We start from the raw sequence: 18,854 nt of genomic DNA, 5'->3' as shown, positions 1-18,854 counted from the left end.
CTTGGGATCTGATATGTAGTCATGTCAGGGTCTCAGATCCACAGAGGGGCCCATGGCCACGGATAGATGCTCCATGGTTGAGCTGCAGTGTGAGGCACTGTGCCATTTTGGGGGGCTTCACAGAGGCTCTCCAGAAGAGAGAGGAAGGGCCTGATGGCCTTACACCACTCCCAGCTCATCTTTCCTATGGCTGTCTGCATCCCGGCTGCTGTGATGTAGTACCCATGTCCCGCCTGCTGTAATGTAGTACCCGTGTCCTGCCTGCTGTAATGCAGTACCCGTGTCCTGCCTGCTGTAATGCAGTATCCGTGTCCTGCCTGCTGTAATGCAGTTCCCACATCCCTGCTGCTGTAATGCAGTGCCGGCACCAAGGCGGCATGGTCATTCTCTCTTAGTTCTGGTGTTTACATCCAAAGTGTCAGTAAGGCTGTACTCTATCCAGGCCCTCCCGGGAGGTACCTTCTGCCTCTCCTCGCAGCTGTGGCCCTTGGCCTTCCTTGGCTGGGGCCTGTGTCCCTCAGATCTCTGACTGCCCTCTGGCTTCTCCAGCTCTCAGATGATCCTCTACACTTCCTTTTAGGACTCTACTTGCCAAATTCAAAATGTTCTTCTTTTTTAATATATAATTTATTTTTATTTTATGTGCATTGGTGTTTTGCCTGCATGTATGTCTGCGTGATGGTGTCATATCTTGGAGTTACAGACAGTTTTGAGCTGCCATGTAGGTGCTGAGAATTGAACCTGAGTCAATACTCTTAACCACTGAGCCATCTCTCCAACTCCCCCCCCCAAATGTCCGTAAGACCCTTTTCCCACAAGGTCCCTTCCACAGGCTCTGTGGGGTATCACTCAATGGAGTCTTTGGGGTGCTGCTTTTTAAGCCTCTATGCAACCTTTGAAGAAGTTGGGGCTTGTTGGGCTGGATGGGGTGAAGGCACTGCCTCCCTGCTCCCAAGGCTCATTCTCTGGGCTCCGTGCCCGCAGTTAGAAGCCCATGGCCACACTGTTATAAGTTGGTGAGGTTATTGTGTTGCCGTAAGTAGGCCATATCTGGTTCTGAGTGTACTCGCCGATTCCAGTGGTGCGGGGAAGACGTGCTGTGGACAGCATGGGAGCCAGGAAGCCTGGAAAGAGCTGGCTTGGGGACCTGATTCTTCTTCTTCTTCTTCTTCTTCTTCTTCTTCTTCTTCTTCTTCTTCTTCTTCTTCTTCTTCTTCTTCTTCCTCTTCCTCCTCCTCCTCCTCCTCCTCCTCCTCCTCCTCCTCCTTCTCCTCCTCCTCCTCCTTCTCCTCCTCTTCTTCTTCTTCTGGCAGGTGCTTATCTGGGGATGGTCTTACAAGGCAGGCACCTCCTGTCTGTGTGCACATTGTATAGATGGACAAGGGCCTAGAAGCCTTGAGATCATGGCTGACTGGGGCCCATGGATGCCGTTTCGGTCAACTCTGCTGCATTTTGCTTTGTGCCAACCTTCAAAATCCTCATGAAAATATAGACCACTGGCGGAGTACACACGTGGAGTCCAAGGCTCCAGCCCATTGCTGAGGATGTAGGGGAGGGGGGCAGTGAGGGGTGGGGGTGGGGGTTGTTGCACTTTATGATTGGAGATGTGGCTCGGTGGTAGAGCACATTCATCTGGCATACACGAAGTTACTTTTAGAAAAAACAAGAAGAAAGAATTCTAAGGGCTTCCAAATTTATTTCCTGGGCATGGTGATGCACCCATGTAATCTGAGCATTTGGGAGGTGGAGACAGGATATCAGGAGTTCAAGGAAGGTCAGCCCAACTACAGACTGAGTCTGAGGTCATCTTACACAAGACTGTCTGGAAAAAAAAACAAAATATATCAGTTAATAGCAGAAGAAATCATCAAACTTCAGTGTTCTAGACTGTTGGAAGGTGAGAAGCTCAGATTGCAGGTTCACCAGAGACAGGTACCCTTGAGTCCACACCCCGCCCCTCAACCAATCAATCAGCTGGTATCAGCCAACTGGTATCCATCAGATGGTAACTGCCTCTTCCTGCTTCCTGGGCATCTGGGATGGTTGAAAACACAGGGCCTTGTTCCCTTCTTTGTCCCTCAGAAGCAAAGGGCAACCAGCGCTATAAAGGGGACCCCACAGGAGTGCTCCAGTCTGGGGAGCCAGGTACCAGGAGCTTGGGCTTTCTCTGACCCTCGCCCCTGCAATGTGGCATCACACGGCACAGTGCTGCCTTGACCACAGCAGTGCTGGCTTGCAAGGCCCATCAGGAGTGTACCACTGACATCCCCTAGAGAAGGAGGGAGGTGGGGAGGATCTTGGCTCCTCACCTGAGATTTTAGCCTCTCCTCTAGCTACTTGTAAGCAATTCTGCCTTAGTTGCTCTTGGGGGTGTCCAGAAGGGCTTATATAGGCTGGAGAAAGTTAGCTGAGGGGGCTCCGTTTATGTGGCTGTGAGGATGCCATCATTCATTCTGGGTAAAGACTTTCTCGTGTGGCTGTTTTGGGGTCACCCATACTTTTGCAGGTAACCCCTTACCTCACCAGTTCCCCAGGGGCAGCTGGGGAATCCTATTTTAATTTGTTGTTAGGACCTTGTGAGACATTGTTCATGTTTCCCAGGGAAGAAATTCTGATACCAGCAGTATGAGTGTGTGAGTGCGTGTGTGTGTGTGCGCGCACGCGTGCGCGTGTGCCCGCGTGTGTGCCCCTGTGTGTGTGTGTGTGTATGCACACATGCCTGCATGGGTGCGTGTGTGTGTGTGTAATGTGCATATAATATGCTTGCACACACATATGTGTGTGTATCTGTGTCCGTGTAACACGCTCATCCAGAGTCGACCTCTGAGTCGGTTTTGAGTCAGGGTCTAGCTGACCTGGAAGTCAGAGACTAAATTCTGGGGCCCACTGAGCTCCACTTCCCAGCGTTGGAATTCCAAGGGTGTGTCCCGATACCTGTCTTTTTAAAATGTGGATTCTGGTAGCATTTTATTGACCAGTTCTTCAGTGAGTATCTCTGTTCCTGTAATCTTCTAAAGGAAGTCTGGTACTGTAGTCCTGGGAGTGGGGATGGGAACAGGGGTGGGGACAGGGATGGGAGAGACCCTGGGGCTGTGGTTAGGGGCTGGGCTAGCTCTTGGTCCTTTTTGCCGTGGGCAGGAAGAGGGCACCATGGGGTCCCATGAAACCTGAGTTCTGGGCTTGGTGAAGAAGACTCTGCTTTGCCTGGAGCCAGAGCTGTTGAGTGTTCTGCCACGTGGGCCCTTCCCGCTCTGTGCCTGGCTAACCTAAACAGCTGGTTCTCATTTCGCTGGTGGCTGTGTACACAAGAGAATGGAGGCTTCCTAGCCGCCACACCGCCGCTACCCCGGGAGCAGACTCCGGTGGCGGTGTCAACACGGCAGAGTGGAAACACTGGGCCTCAGCGAGGGAACCAGGTGGTCAGCACCCTGCGTGGCCAGGAGTCCTGGATGGACAGGGCCAGGAGCGAGGAGGTTGTTGAGTGTGCATCGTTGAGTGTGCACCGAGTATAGGGAGCAGGTGTAGAGGGGTTACTCACAGCCATGGTATTTAAGGGACAGGTGCTGTGGTTCCATCCTGTTGGGCACATCACAGGGTGTTCTCTGCCAGGGAAATAGTATTCTTTTTAAAATGGCATTTATTTAGTTAGTTATGTGTACATGTGGGTCAGAGGACAGCTTGTGGGGGTCACTTCTTTCTAGCGTGTGGATATTGGGGAGGCACTCAGGCCGTCAGTCTTGGTCATGAGAACCTTTACACGCCAATCACACTGGCCAGGCAGGGAATACTCCTTCTTTTTTCCTAAATATTTACTGTATGTGTATGTGAGTGTGCCTGTGCAAACATGTGTGCACTGCATGCAGGACACTGGATGCCCTGAAATTGGAGCCATGGGTGGTTGTGAGCTACCTAATGTGAGTGCTGGAATCGAACCTCTGCCAGAGCAGTACCTGCCCTGCACTTCTGAGCTCTCTTCAGCCCCAGGAATAATATTCTTTGCTTTTGCTTTTGTTTTCTTTTTTGCATTTTTGGATTTTTCAAGACAGGTTTTCTCTGTGTAGCCCTGGCTGTCCTGGAACACACTCTGTAAACCAGGCTGGCCTCGGACTCAGAGATCCGCCTGTCTCTGCCTCCCCAGTGCTGGGGTTAAGGACATGTGCCACCACCGTCTTGGCAACCAAGTAATAGTATTCTTTATAGCACAGCTGTTGGGGTATTGTCGTGGGGTGTCGCGGGGTGTCACTGCTCATGGCTGGTGGTGCTCTGTTGACTGATGGGATATGTGTGTGTTCAGGGGAGGAGAGGAAGAAGGGAGGAAACTCCAGAGTCCTAAGTCGGAGCATCCTATGGCTGTCTCTAGAGAGGGAGGCTGTGCGGTCTGGGCTGTGGCCACAGCAGAGTGGACGGCGGGCGGTGACGCTGTCTTCCTCTCAGTCCAGCCTCCCGATAGTTGGCACTCTGTGGAAGGTCCTCCAATGGACTTGTCTGTTTCTCTTATGGGTAGGCAGAAAAGGGAGGTGGCTTTCTGAGCCCTGTGGCATCCTAGCTAGTGTATTTCTTTCTGTCCTTTCATGTTTCCCTTTTGGCTCTGTTGGATATTGATCCCAGGGCTTTGTACGTGGTGGGGAAGTACTCCTCCATGGAGCTGTATCTGCCCCTTGCTCTTTTGGGGACAGGTTCTCTCTCACAAAGCTACCTATGTTGACTTTGATCTTGGTCTGTAGCACAGACAGGCCTTGGACTTGAGATCTTTCCTCAGCCTCCCAAGTAGCTGGGATTCCCTGCCTCCCCTGGCCTGGCACCTTTGCCCTTTTTTTTATTGAAACACAGAATGCACCATGCACTGCCAGGGCCCCTCTACAAGTGTGCACACCGCATCCACTCTTCCTCTCTCTCTTTCAGCCTTAAAGAGATCGTTCGAAGTCGAGGAGATTGAGCCACCCAACTCCACGCCACCCCGGAGGGTCCAGACCCCTCTGCTTCGAACCACGGTGGCCAGCTCCAGCCAGAAATTCCAGGACCTGGGCGTGAAGAACTCAGATCCCGCTGCTCGCCTCGTAGACTCCCTGAGCCAGCGCTCCCCGAAGCCATCCCTACGGAGGGTGGAGCTTGCAGGGCCCAAGGCCCCTGAGCCTATGTCTCGCCGCACTGAGCTATCCATCGACATCTCCTCCAAGCAGGTGGAGAGCACTGGCTCTGCTGGGCCCTCGCGCTTCGGGCTTAAGAGGGCCGAAGTCCTGGGCCACAAGACACCAGAGCCCATCCCACGGAGGACGGAGATCACCATTGTCAAGCCCCAGGAGTCAGTGCACCGCAGGGTGGAGACCCCTGTCTCCAAGGTCCCCGAGGTCCCTGCCATGCCTGTCACTGAAGCAGCCCCCAAGAGGGTAGAGATCCAGGTGCCCAAGCCAGCCGAGGCACCCAACTGCCCACTCCCGCCCCAGACCCTGGAGAACTCCGAGGCCCCGATGTCTCAGCTGCAGAGCAGGTTGGAGCCTAGGCCCCCTGTGGCTGAGGTCCCATACCGGAACCAGGAGGGTGAGTAACCCGGGGCTGGGTCTTCAGGCTGCGTACTTGGGATGGGATCTTTCTGTGAGATTACTGAAAGAGATCCAGTGTGTGTGTGTGTGTGGGGGGGTCGTGTGTGCGTGAATGTGTGCGTGCATGCATGAATGCGCTTGGATGTGTAAAGTCGTGTCCGATGGCTCAGGGGTCACAGCAGGCATCTGCGACTGGGAAGCACCTCTGAGGCACCAAGCTCCTGGTGGCCAACAGTTGGGCCATGCCAGATCTCTGTCATGTGATCCTGGGAGGCCTGGGGGGTGGGAGGGTAGTAGCTGGTGCTGGAGCCACTGTGCTCTCCCGTGGGATGGGACAAGCTGTGTGTTGGTGATGGCTAGTTTGCTGGCGGGCTTCTGGGAGGCAGATCTCTGCCCACAAGGAACTGCTGCCTGAATGCCTGGTGGGGGCCCAGAGCTGAGGACGGAGGAGGAGGAATGTGGGTCCTGAGGTTTGCACTGGAGGCCTCCTGTCCTCCTGCCTCCCTACACGAGTGGCTCTTCTTATTGCGGCAAAAACACCCGACAAACGCTTTAGAAGGCTCATGGTTCCAGAGGATGTTGTCATCATGACAGGGAAAGCATGCCAAAAGCTGCACAGCCGCAGCCAGGAAGCAGAGAGCACCCATCTCTGCTCTCTCTGCTTTAGTGCCTGTAGTGAGACACACGCAGCAGACGTTGGCTGATGTGCTGTGTGCAGTGAGACACACACAGCAGATGTTGGCTGTTGTACTGTGTGTAGTGAAACACACACAACTGTTGTGTTGCTGTGTTGTTGTTGGCTGTTGTACCATGTGAGAGTGAGAATGTGCGGTTCAGTGCTGTTAAGTACCTTCGGGTTGTACCACCAGTACCACCTCCATGGTTTTCCAGAACTTTCCCACATTCCAGACAGAAACTCTGCCCCCGTGAACCGACTGCCTCGGGTCCTGACAGCCCCATGCTTCGTTCTGACTGAGGTTGGACGTCCCTACTCGTCCTGTCTGGCACAGTGGCCTCAGCACTCCTCCATGTTATAGCCTATGCCAGCGCTCGGTTCCACTGAAAACTGACGAGTGTTACATGTGTCGTCAGAACACCTTTTTCTCCTGTAGTGGGATTTGAACCCCGGGACTTGTGCATGCCCGGTGAGTGCTCTACCGCTGATCCTTGTGTCCAGGCTCGGGTAGAATCTGTTTGTCTGTCTGTAAACAATTCCTGCAGCATGACGGTGCACATAGCTTTTTAAAGCCCCCGCTCTTTGCTTCTCTAGCTGGACTTGGGACCAGGCTGGGGTGAGGTGAGGGTGTGGAGATTCCTCCTGGGAGCCTCTGGGTCTGGGGTCCTGGGTCTTGGCCATCTTTGAGTGCCAGGTGTCGGATCACAGTAAATACTCAGGGTCTCATGGACCTTTGAAGGGCTCTTCCAGGCCTGGGTGTGGCTGTGCCTTTCTCCCTAAGTCTTAAACCTGACCCTGCTGAGAGCTGCCCAGGCTCATCGTCCAGGCTCAGGTCAGGGAAACAGTTGTTGAGTAGAGAGGCCGGTGTCCTGTCTTTCCTCACCGTCCCTGATTGGTTCGAGACTTCCAAAGACACCAGATACATCTCTCTCCTGAGATGAGGTGTTCACACTGCTGACTCAGACAGGATGTGGTGGGAGAGAGAGACAGCTGCACCAAGTCGCCCAGCTGTTGATCACAGCTGGTGCTGGATGCATGGGAGGTGGTCCTGGTTCTGGGGTGGGGTGCGGAAGGTCTGTTTAAGGATGCTGATTGTCCTCTGGTGAGTTGCAGCTCACACACCGCATTCAGGCCTGTAACAGGCCCTGAGCCAGAGGGAGGAGTCAATAACCTCTGCCCTCAGTAGCTTGTGGGCAGGTGGTGGGTGGGCAGTGAAAAGGGCTCCGTGGGAACCGTTGGGGAGGGCGGGATTTCAGGAGGAAGGTGTGTGTGTGTGTGTGTGTGTGATGTGTGTGTATGTGCATGTGTATGTGAATGCATGTGTGTGTGCATGCGTGCATGCGTGTGTGCATGTGTGCGTGCATGTGAGTGTATGCATGTGTGAGTGTGTATGTGCATGCATGCATGTGTGTATGAGTATGTATGCATGTGTGTGTATTGTGTGTACACACACGTATGTGAGCATGTGCATTTGTGTGTGAGGGTGGAGGCCAGATGTCATTCCTCAGGAGGTATCCACCTTTTGTTTTTTTAGATCTATTTATTTTATTTTGCGTGCACGATTGCTTTGCCTTCATGTATGTCTGTGTCCAGTGTACATGCCTGATACCTGCAGAGGTCAGAAGAGGGCATCAGACCCTTCGGAATTAGAGTTGGGGATGGTTGTGAGCCACCATGTGAGTGCTGGGGCCAAGCAAGTGCTCTTAACTTCTGTGCCACCTCTCTCTCCAGCCTCCACCTTTTTTGGGGACAGGGTCTCTCACTGGGATCTGGGGCTTGTCTGTTAGGCTGGCTGACTGGCAACCTCCTGGCATCCTCCTGCCTCTACCTTTCCAATGTGAAGGTTGTAAGCACTGGGTGTGGGTGCTGAGGCTGTGGGTGTTGGGAATAAACCGGTCCTTGGGCTCACGCAGCAGCGTTTACCAATGTCTGGGGAGCCCCCTGCCCCCAGAGGCCTTCCGTAGTAGTCTAGTCGTCTGGATCCCCAAGATGGTGCTGTTCCTCTCCGCAAAGGGCAAGGCCGGGAGGGACAAAGCAGGCAGAGCCAGCCCTCTCCAGGGAGCCTATTTGAAATCTTATGGCATGCCCGGAGGGGGGGCACTGCCTCATCTCCTCTGACCCCCAACTTGTCTGAGGCTACATCTCATTCTCCATATTCCTCTGGTCACCCATCCATGGGTGTTGGAGGAGGAGGCCGCTTGTTGGTTCCCCGCTGCTCAGCCCTGAAATAATCACACAGAAACTGTATTATTTAAAACATTGCTTAGCCCATTAGCTCTAGCTTCTTATTGGCTAACTCTTACATCTTAATTTAATGCATTTCTATTAATCTGTGTATTGCCACATGACAGTGGCTTACCAGGTAAAGTTCTGCCTAGCTCCAGCCGGGCTACATGGCTTCTTTCTGACTCCGCCCTTATTTCTCCCAGCATTCAGTTTAGTTCCCCCCCTCCGCCTAGTTCTATTCTTTTGCCCTATCAGGCCAAGCCAGTTTTCTTTATTAATTAACCTGTTGTTCTCACAGCATACAAAGGGGAGTCCCACATCACATGGGGTCTCTTGGTACCCCTGGCCTGACACCCTATAGCAGGGTCCTTCCTGCTCTTCAGCTGTACCTGCTCAGTTCTCTGGGTCTCCCACACCTTCCTTGCAAGCCCTCAACTCTGACCTCCTGACCTTTGTTTTTGTTTTTTTCGAACTCCTACACACTCCTCAAACCCCTACCCATCCTTCCCTGTAGCTGGAAGCAGTCTCCTTCCTATGACTCTGAGGTGTCTTTGTGTTTGCCTAGGATGTAAATTATTTGTGTATGAACCATCTTTCCTCTGCTAGCTTCTTTTTCCATGCAGAAACAGATTTCCATAGGACAATAAGTAGTTTAGTGTTCTTCAAAATGCAGAAAATGTGAACATTAGGAAAAAGCTAAAATTTAGCTGTAAGCTTTCATTATCATGAACATCCTTCATGAACGGTCTTCAGGATTCTGACTGGAGACTGGTGTCCTAGGGGCAGCACTCGGGCTTCTGTCTGTTTTATAGAGTGTCATAGGGAGACTAGTACGTGACCTGGGCATCGCAGATGCCCAATAAAATAATGGTGACAACTGGCAGGTGGTGACAGCATTTTGGTGACTGCTGCAGGCCCACGCAGGGATCCCACAGGACCCCCAAGGGACCAAGAGGGTGCTTCTTGCAACCTCTTCCCAGGGGTCCTTGTTTCCTGCCTGTCCCTGCAGTGCTGTGGAGCTCTCCTCAGGGTACACTGGGGAGGGTGTTCCCTGGCAGAGTCCTGGAAGGAGTATGGGGACCTAGATAGCAAAGGGAAGGGTCAGCAGAGGCTCCCAGGCCTCGTTCTCTTATTCCGGGGCTTGGAGGGCTCTAAGCTCCCCCTATATACGGTGGGTTCCTGGTGTCATAGATCCCTGGGTGGTGGTGGGTTTTGCTGTCAGGGCAGGGTGCTGGCTCAGCCGCTACAGCGTCCCTCTGGCACACAGCCACACTGGCGGCTCCCCAGGCTGCCTTATAAGGCAGGCGTAGCACTTGCTCGCCACTCTCTCGTGGTCTGGTACCTTGCCTTCTCTGGTGTTCATGAGGCCCTGCTGAGTTCCTGGGTGTGTCCTGGCTGCACCCATGAGCCCACTGGTTCCCAACCATCACCTCCACTTCCCAGCTTGCCTCAGTTTCTGAAGCTCAGGGTGGTCTCTGGTTCTTTGCCTGGGAGGAGTGGCTGACTTCCTCCCATGTGTCCCTGGGTGTTGCGTCTACATCAGTCCTGGGGTCGGAGAGGGGAGAGGCCCTGTGCAGACAATGGGGCTCCAAGTCCTTTGTGTCTTGGAGGGGGTTAATCATCGCACAGGTTCTCCGAGGCCACCCAGTGGGTCACAGAATAAGGAACTCAAGGACAGGAAAGTCCGACCAAGGATGGGGAAGAGTATACCAAGTCCAGCCTGGGGACTGGATGCATCCACAAGTCAGGGTATCCAGCTGGGGAGTGGGCAACCACCATGAGAACTGGTGAGGAGGCACCCCAACCTTTTATTTTCAGGGCACCCTACAGGCTATGGGGACCCCCTGGCTGGCCATGGATTGTGGCTTTTCCTCAGGATGTGTTTGTTCATCTGCAGCTCAAGGCTTAGGGTGAAAGCCTGCTTGCGCTTCATGAGGTCAGCAGAGAAGTTGCTCACAGGAGCCTGTGTTTCTTCTGAAGAGATCCAGCCACATCTGCAGGAAGGTTGTTCCCACTGGGCCACCGTCCCACCTGCGTGACCCTCTGCTCCCTGCTGCAGTGGTCCTGTCCTGTCCTGGGACTGGATGTCTTTCCCTCCTAAGAATGGACGTACTCAGTCTGAGCTGTTCCAGACTGTTTCCACCTAGGCCGAGTTAGGAAATCGGAGGACTAGGGAAAGAGTGGTCAGGCTGGTTGGGTTTCCTTCAAGGTAGAGGCAGACAGACCCTGGCTCCAGGGTCCAGGCCCAGTCCCTCCTTGGCTGCCTACCCAGCTGTCTGCCGCCCAGCTGTCTGCAGAGCCAAGGGTGCAGTGATGAGGGAGAGGCAGGCCTCTCCACGGATCACAGCCCAGCAGCTGTGCAATACCTTAAATAGAGAGACAGCTGCAGTGTGCCTGCCTGGGGGCCGGGTCCTGCTCCACCCCTCCAATTCTGTGGCTGAGGCTCTGACCACCCAGGGTTCCTGGGGATTGATTGAGCTTGGCTCCAGCACATGGCACTATATAATCCCCTCCCCCCGCACACCTACACGGAGCAGTTGCCCAAGGAGAAACCATGCCTACATCCTCAGCCTCCAGTCCCTGGATGGCCGCTAGGATCCAGGGTCTGAACAGCGGTGGGACTGCCAAGCGTGTCCGTGTGTCTCGAGGGAGGGCACCTTCAGCCATGGAGGAGTACACTGATGTTCTTAGCAAACACCCTGGGTGTGGCCAGCCCCTGACCAGACTCTGGTGGCCAAGGAGAATGTCACATGGCATATGCTGGCCCTGTCCCTAGAGCCTCAAAGTCTGGGGGTTGCAAAGGAAGCTATACTAAGGGTTCCACACCACTTCCTCTAGGGCTTGCAGTGGACCGGGTCAGTGCTGCCCCCACCCCACTCCCACCTCCCATTACGGAGACTCATTTACCCTTCCGTGGTCAACAGACCATGGACGTTGGGACCCGAGACCTGGCTTCCTTCCAGTTCTCTGCAAACACTGGGCATAGGAGAGGATAAAAACGAGGCTAGGACTGTTTGGGGGGTAGAAGCGAGATCAAGAGTGCTGCTCAGCCTGAGGCATACGAACCATCTCAACAATAAAACCAGTGGAAGGGAAGCCTTGGAGAGATGACTCGGTGGTGAACAGCACTTGTTGCACGGAGCCGTGATGGCGCACGCCTTTAATCCCAGCACCTGAGAGGCAGAGGCAGGTGGGTGTCTTTGAGTTCAAGGCCAGCCTGGTCTACCGAGCGAGTTCCAGGAAAGCCAGGGCTACATAGTAAGACCCTGTCTCAAAAAAATGAATAAATAAATGAACAAATAAGTTAGAAGAAAGTGGGGGGAAGTGTTTGTTGTTTTTTTGTAGAGGGAGGGCCTATTTCCAGTTCCCAGCTCCCATAGGTGGCTCACAGCCACCTGTAACCCCAGCTCTGATGGATCTGATGCCCTCTTCTGGACTTCACAAACATTCTCTTTCTCTCTGTCTCTCTGTCTCTCTCTCTCTCTCTCTCTCTGTCTCTCTCTCTGTCTCTCTGTCTCTGTCTCTGTCTCTGTCTCTCTCTTTCTCTCTCTCTCTCTCTCTCTCTCTCTCTATCTATCTATCTATCTCGACTGGAGAGGTGGCTCAGCAGTTAAGAGCACTTCCTGCTTTTGTAGAGGACCTGCGTTTAGTTCCCAGCACCCACATCAGGTGACTTTCAGCCACATGTAACGCCAGCAGCATGGGGATTCCATTGTCTCCAGCTTCCACCCAGACAAAACACATAATGGAGAATTAAAAATGTGAAAATCCTAAAAAACAAACAAAAAATCCCAAACTACTAACCAGTGAGCTTGGGAGGTGTTGGGGTGATAGGAGCCTATGCCCTTTGTGTCTGACTACTTCACTTTCCCTAGACTGACAACTTACTGGGCAAGTCCTTGTGTGTGTGGGGGGGGGGCAGGTGGGTGCCTACTGTCTCTCTGTCTCCCAGAGAGGGAAACAGGCCTACAACCATGGCACCATACCTAGCCCATGCTGAGTTCTACCCACTGGCTCTTGGTAGAGAATGTCTTCCGTCTCCCTTCAGATAGCTCACAGTGGCTCTGATGGAAGCAGAATCAGCGTCAGGCCCTCTGGCAGACACTGCTTGTTCTCTGGGCCTGGGATCCTGTTCCTGCTTTGCCCTGTGCCTGATGACTAACCCCTCTGGCCCTTTTTTTTTCTTGTGGTCAGAGTGGGTGTGACCCCTCATTATTACAGAGAGTGGAACTGGGGGCCAGCACCCAGGAGGCTTATGCTAAGTACAGATATGAAAACTGAGCCCAGCCATTATTTAAAGAAGCTGTGCCTTGCACGCAGACCCAAGGAAACAGAATTTTGGTCTCCTGGTCCAGAGGTCTAATCGATGTGCCTTGCTCCCACCTACTGGTGGGTGTGTACGGGCGCTGTCTTGCTCCCTGGCTCCTGTCTTCTCCCTTCCCCTTTTCTGTCAAGTATTCCAAAAGGCCTTTCTACTCACTGCTTGATCATAAATCCTAAAGATCCCCAAAAGCCTGGAAAGGAAGCCACCTCCCTCCCCCGCTATCCTCAGGAGGGTGCGCCAAGCTGACATCTGGGTATGCTGTCCACATTTGGAACTGTGTGCACATGTGTAGATTTTGTCAAAAAGTCTGTATAGTGGACTGGGGTGTTGGCTCAGTGATAGAGCACTGGGTTAGCATTTGAGGCCTTGGGTTGGATCCCTAACATGGCCAAGAAAAAAAATAAAAGGAAGAAAATCTCTTACTTTACAGTCATCTTGAGAATACAGAGGAAACGGAGATCACTTCTGTTTCTTTTTAGAACAGCACGAGCCTTTTGTGTTTGGCTTCGAAGATTTAGCATAGTCTTTGCAGTGGTGGGACTTGAACCCAGGCCTCATGCGTGCCAGGCACGTGAATCTAACCCCAGAGTCATAGGCTGTTCTGCACTCATTATATAGCGGAGGGTGGCGCTGGCCCGATCCTCCTGCTGGTGGAGACCAGCAGTCTCTGGAGGTGAGCACACTCACCCAGTTTTTAAATTTTTATTTTATTTCGAGACAGGGTTTCTCTGTATAGGTCTGGCTGTCCTGGAACTCAGACTGGCCTTGAACTCACAGAGATCCCCCTGCCTCTGCCTCCCAAGAGATAGAATTAAAGGCATATGCCACCACACACAGCTAAATTTTACTTTTGCTAATGGGCACGTGTGTGTGTGTGTGGGGGGGTGTGTTTGTGCAGGGCTCCTTGGAGCTGGAGTTACGCAGGTTGTGAGCAGACCCATCAGGGATCAGAGTCTCTTCCACTCAGTAATGGGGCTCAGCTCTCCCTAATGATATCCCAATGGAGAGCAGACATTTAACACATGTATCTCTGGGGGACACTTCACCCCAAAACTACGTCAGTCTTAGTTATATGTTCTTGTTATGTAGACTAGGCTGGGCTCAAACTCATAAAGATCCACCTGCCTCCACTTCTGCCTCTGCAGGACTAAAAGGCATATGTCACCTGCATCTTTTATATGAGCTGGATTGTTAATTCTTTTCTTGCTGATTAAAAAATAATAATTTTTTAATTTTTAATTAAAAAAATTATTTTGTACATATGACTTTTTTGCCCACATACATGTCTGTGCATCACGGGCGTGCCTGGCACTTGTGGGAACCAGAAGAGGGCTTTGGTTTCCCTGGAATCAGATCAGTGTGAGCTGCCATGCGGTGCAGGGAACCAAACCCCGGTCCTCTGCAAAAGCAGTCCGAGCTCTTACCGCTGACACCGTGCCGGCCCCGTGAATAGTTTTTTTTTAAGGGTTTTTTGAGCTGTTGTTGGTGATCAGACCTATGGTTCTAGCACTTGAGAGGTTCAGCCAGAGAGCTGGCCGGTAGTTATATGTTCTCGCTAGGCAGACCAGGCTGGTTGCAGCAGTACGGGGCTTAAGGGGTCCCTCCGTCACCCCCACATAGTTACAGCTCTTCCAGACAGAAAATTCGAAGGCTCGTCCTGTCAGGCTTCTGCTTTTACTTTGGGCTTTGGGTTTCATGTCCTGCTGCTGCATTCCAGGATTATAGACAAGAATTTCACCCATGTTTTCTTCTAATGTTTCTGTGGTTTTATTTTTATGTACCGATGTCGTTAATCTGCTGGAATTTATTTCGGTTTGAGCATCGTGGTGGGGTCTGGGGTTTGGGGTTTTTTTTCTTCTCTTTTTCTTTTTTGCACGGATGCTCGCGGTGAGCTGGCTCGGCAGTGGCAGTGTGGGGTGTGTGCGGAGCTATTTTTGTTTTTCTGGTGACAGCACTGTGCTGGCTTAGCAAAAACACCCTGGATGCATTTCTCTCTTTCTCTCCCTCTGGAAGACTTTCACAGCAGCACAGTCCTGTCTTTGTTAAAACTTTTAAGGCACTCACTAGTGGAACCATCTGGGCCTGATACTTTTGTGGGCGTCTAGCACTTAAGAAAAAGAAAAAAAAATCACTTAAAGTTATTTTCCATGGGGCTGTAAGTTTAGAGAGACTCTCCCAAACTTATTTTTTTTTAGGGTTGAGGATGTAGCTGAGAATATAGCTTGGTGGTGTGGTGCTAGCAGGCACAGCCCCAACATCCTAACCACTGAAACAAACCTGTTATTGCTTAGTTGGGTGTGTAGTGAATGTCTGTAATTCCAGCACTTGTGAGGCTGAGGCAGGAGGGTCATGGATCTGAGACTAACTTGAGCTACATAGTGAATTTCAGGCCAGCTCAGGCCACATAAGAAGACTTTGTCTCAATATGTTGTGTGTACAAATATACATATATGTATTATTTTTAAGATTTATTTATTTATTATGTACACAGTGTTCAGCCTCCATGCCTGCAGGCCAGAAGAGGGCACCAGATCTCATTACAGATGGTTGTGAGCCACCATGTGGTTGCTGGGCACTGAACTCAGGACCTCCGGAAGAGCAGTCCGTGCTCTTAACCTCTGAGCCATCTCTCCAGCCTCTATATGTATTATTTTTAAAATTGTATCTGTGAGATGGCTCAGTGGGTAAAGGTGTCCGCCATGCAAGCCTGATGATCCATTCAACTCCCGGAACCCATGTAAAGATGAACACAAGAGAACTGACTCCAGAGTTGTCCTCTGACCTTACATACATACACAAACATACATGTACACGCACACATGCATGCACACAGCCAATTTAAGAGAATGTTTACCACCCCGAAAGGAGGTGCCTCCAGCCTTAGGCATTGGCCCCTTGTCACTGGGACTTTCCATCTATTCTGGAGCTTTCTTATTCACAGGGTCACATGCTATGTATGCCCTTTTGTGTCTGTTGTCTTCCATTCTTGTAGCCCAGGCTAGCCTCAGAATCACTATGAGCTCTTGATCCTCCTACCTACACTCCTCAAATGCTGGAATTACAGGGGTGATCCTACACTTAACATAAAATACATTTTTATACATCATATTAAGGCAAACTATGTTAATGTTCCTTTGCATGACAAAATACTCAGGATGAACAGCTTTTAAGAGAGAAAGGTTTATCTCAGCTCAGTTCAAGGGGTTTTGTCCGTGGCTGGTTGGCCCCTTGTGGCCACAGAGCACAAAGCATGATGGGAGCATATGGCCACGGACACTGTTCACCCTGCAGTGGCTGGAAGCAGAGAGTCAGAAGGTGCTGAGTTCTCATTGTCCCCTTTAGAGATCACCCTCTCTACATGACCCCACCAACCCCCGTGACCTAACCACCTAAAGCTCCTCACGCATCTACATATGGTCAAGATCTAGACACAGTACAGTGTTCACTGCGAGCTTTTGAAAGTGACCTTGATCTTACTGATTTCTAATTCTTTGCATTTCTATCCAGACTTCCATATGCTCACCCTGCGATGCATGGTAGCTTTATCCTACCAATGCTTTTCGGGGGGGGGGGGCATGCCACGTTCTCTTTATATTTGTGTACGTGCGTGAAAGACAAGTCTTTGGGGAAGTCTATGTCAGAATAGAGCTATGTCCTTAGAAGCTATGACTATGAGATTAAAATGTTAAAAAGGTTAATCAGGTTTTTACAAAGGAAGGGATAAAAAAAACCGAGAGCTGCCACTGGCTAGCCGTGTAGGGTGCCAAGGAATACAACAGTGATTGTCCACAGTAGACAGGAATGGCATGCTTGCCTGGGAGGAGATGAGTGACAGGCAGTGAGACTGAGAGTGGGAGGGGTGAAAAATGAGAGGCGTGGTTGGGCTAGAGATGCCTGTTGGGGTGGTGGGCAAGATCAGCATAAGCCTTAGGGTGGGCTCCAGATGTGCAGGCTGGAGGGTGCCGAGGACATCTGGAGGTTGGTGTGAGATGAATGAAGCACAGGCGCTGGGCAGAATGTATGGGGGTGTGCAGAATAATTTGGGCATCCAGACAAATGGTCTGGATACAGTCTCAATACTGTTGGATTTTTTGTTTTGCTATTGTTTTTTTTTTTTTCCTCCCAGTGCTGGGATGGAACTCAGAGCTTTGTACGTGTGGAACAAGTGTCCTACCATTGATTTACAGTCTCAGCCCATTAATACAATAGCGTGTATGTGCACATGTGTGCGTGTGCGTGCATGCATGTGTTCACATATGTGTGTATGAGTGCCTGCATGTGTTCACATAAGTGTGTGTGTGTTTGTGTGTATGTGTGTGAGTGCATGCATGTACGTAGGCCAGAAGCTGACACTGAGTGCTTCCTCAGTCACTCTCTGCCTTACTTTTTGAGACAGAGTCTCTCATTGTACCTGACGCACCGCTGTATGTTAACTGGCCAGCAAGTCTCAGGAACCCTCCTATTTCTGTCTCCCCAGTGCTGCGATGCCATGCCTGGCTTTTAACGTGTGTGCTGCTAACAAGTCTGTGTGCTTGGTTGATTTACCCACCGATCCATGTCTCTAACCTCACAGGACAGTATTTTCAAAGACTGAAATTATACAGCAAGCTTCTATGGTGAACAAATTTCAGAATTTCCTCTAGGCACAGAGTCCAGCCCTGCATGCACTTAGCCCCGCTGTGCTTCCTGAGCCCTGCCCCTAACCTGGCAGACTTGTGGTTTAGGGCCTAGTTTGCCTTTGAAACTGAATGGCTCTCAGGGTCAGAGCAGGTCAGCTTAGCTCTGAGACCTCAATAGCCTTGTGATTTGGCTGTGGCCATATGGCATTGCTCGAGTATGGGAGGGTGTGTCATTCTGGCCCAAAGCAGCCCCTCTAAACCTAAAGCTCCAAGACCAGGAGCCCAGCCCTGAGGGTGCCACCTGCCCCCCACCAGTGTCCAGGCTCCCACAGGCACCCACTCTCCATGTTGTACAGTCCTCAGATTTTTGAGTCCCAGAACCCCTTAATTTCTGAATCTCTATTCACCTCATCCAGGGGTGAAAAGGGAGAGGGGACCCCAGCCTTTAATTCTCTTATGTTACATCCATGAGCCCAAATAAGCTACTGACTCAAACTTTTGACTCTGGTTCAGCTGGGCATTCTCTTTATTTTTTATTTATTTATTTTTGCTGTAAAAATCCTGCTGTCTCTACCTTCCCAGGGCATTGTGAGATGACCTGCATTAGAGTTGGAGGTCAGAGCCCCGCGGAAGGCTGGGGATGAGGCTCAGTCGGTAGAGTGCTTGCCTGCATGAGCATGAAGACCTAAGTACCACACGAACCTGATGTGGTGGTGCATGCCTGCAATCCCAGCATCCGAGAGGCGGAGGCAAAGGATCAAGACTTCAAGGCCATTCTTGACTGTATATCAAGGCCAACCTGGGCTACATGAGATGCTGTCTCAAAACAAAGAATCAGTCAGCCTTGTAGGTGGGGTTTTTCATCCTGCCAGCCTACTCCCAAATAACCATACAGAGACTAATTAATTATAAATGCTTGGCTGCTAGCTTGGGCTTGTTGCAAACTAGCTCTTATAACTTAAATTAACCCAAATTTCTTATCTATGATCTGCCACGTGGCTTGGTACCTTTACTCAGCACGGCAACTTTATCTCCTATTTCCTCTGTGTCTCCTGGAGACTTCTTTCATTCCTCCCTTCTTCTTCCCAGCATCCTCTTAGTCTGGTTCTCCCACCTAACCTTATCCTGCCTAACTATAGGCCAGTTAGCTTCTATGTATGTATGTATGTATGTATTTACTTATTTATTTATTTTTTGGTTTTTCGAGACAGGGTTTCTCTGTAGCTTTGAAGCCTGTCCTGGAACTAGCTCTTGTAGACCAGGCTGGCCTCAAACTCACAGAGATCCACCTGCCTCTGCCTCCCGAGTGCTGGGATTAAAGGCGTGCGCCACCGCCGCCCGGCTAGCTTCTTTATTAAACCAATCACAGTGACATATATGCACACAGTATAAAGGAATATTCCTAGGTCAACATATTGCAACCAGCGTTTGAATTCTGCCTCTGACGCTCTTGGTTTGAAGACTCGGGC

The 18,854-nt window shown here is 51.3% G+C and overlaps 1 protein-coding gene across 1 annotated transcript in view; it reads left to right on the top strand.

Annotated features, from left to right (window-relative positions):
* The window catches only part of Septin9 (septin 9), a 162,177-nt gene that overhangs the window by 86,581 nt on the left and 56,742 nt on the right, over window positions 1-18,854 (top strand). Inside the window, 1 exon segment of the mRNA XM_038326391.2 lies at window positions 4,903-5,538. Coding sequence (XP_038182319.1) covers window positions 4,903-5,538 — 636 coding nt within the window.

This window comes from Arvicola amphibius, chromosome 4 (assembly GCF_903992535.2).
Source record: "Arvicola amphibius chromosome 4, mArvAmp1.2, whole genome shotgun sequence".
Lineage (NCBI taxonomy): Eukaryota > Metazoa > Chordata > Mammalia > Rodentia > Cricetidae > Arvicola > Arvicola amphibius.
Note: the sequence above shows the minus strand (reverse complement) of the source record. Positions and strands in the feature narration are given on the sequence as shown.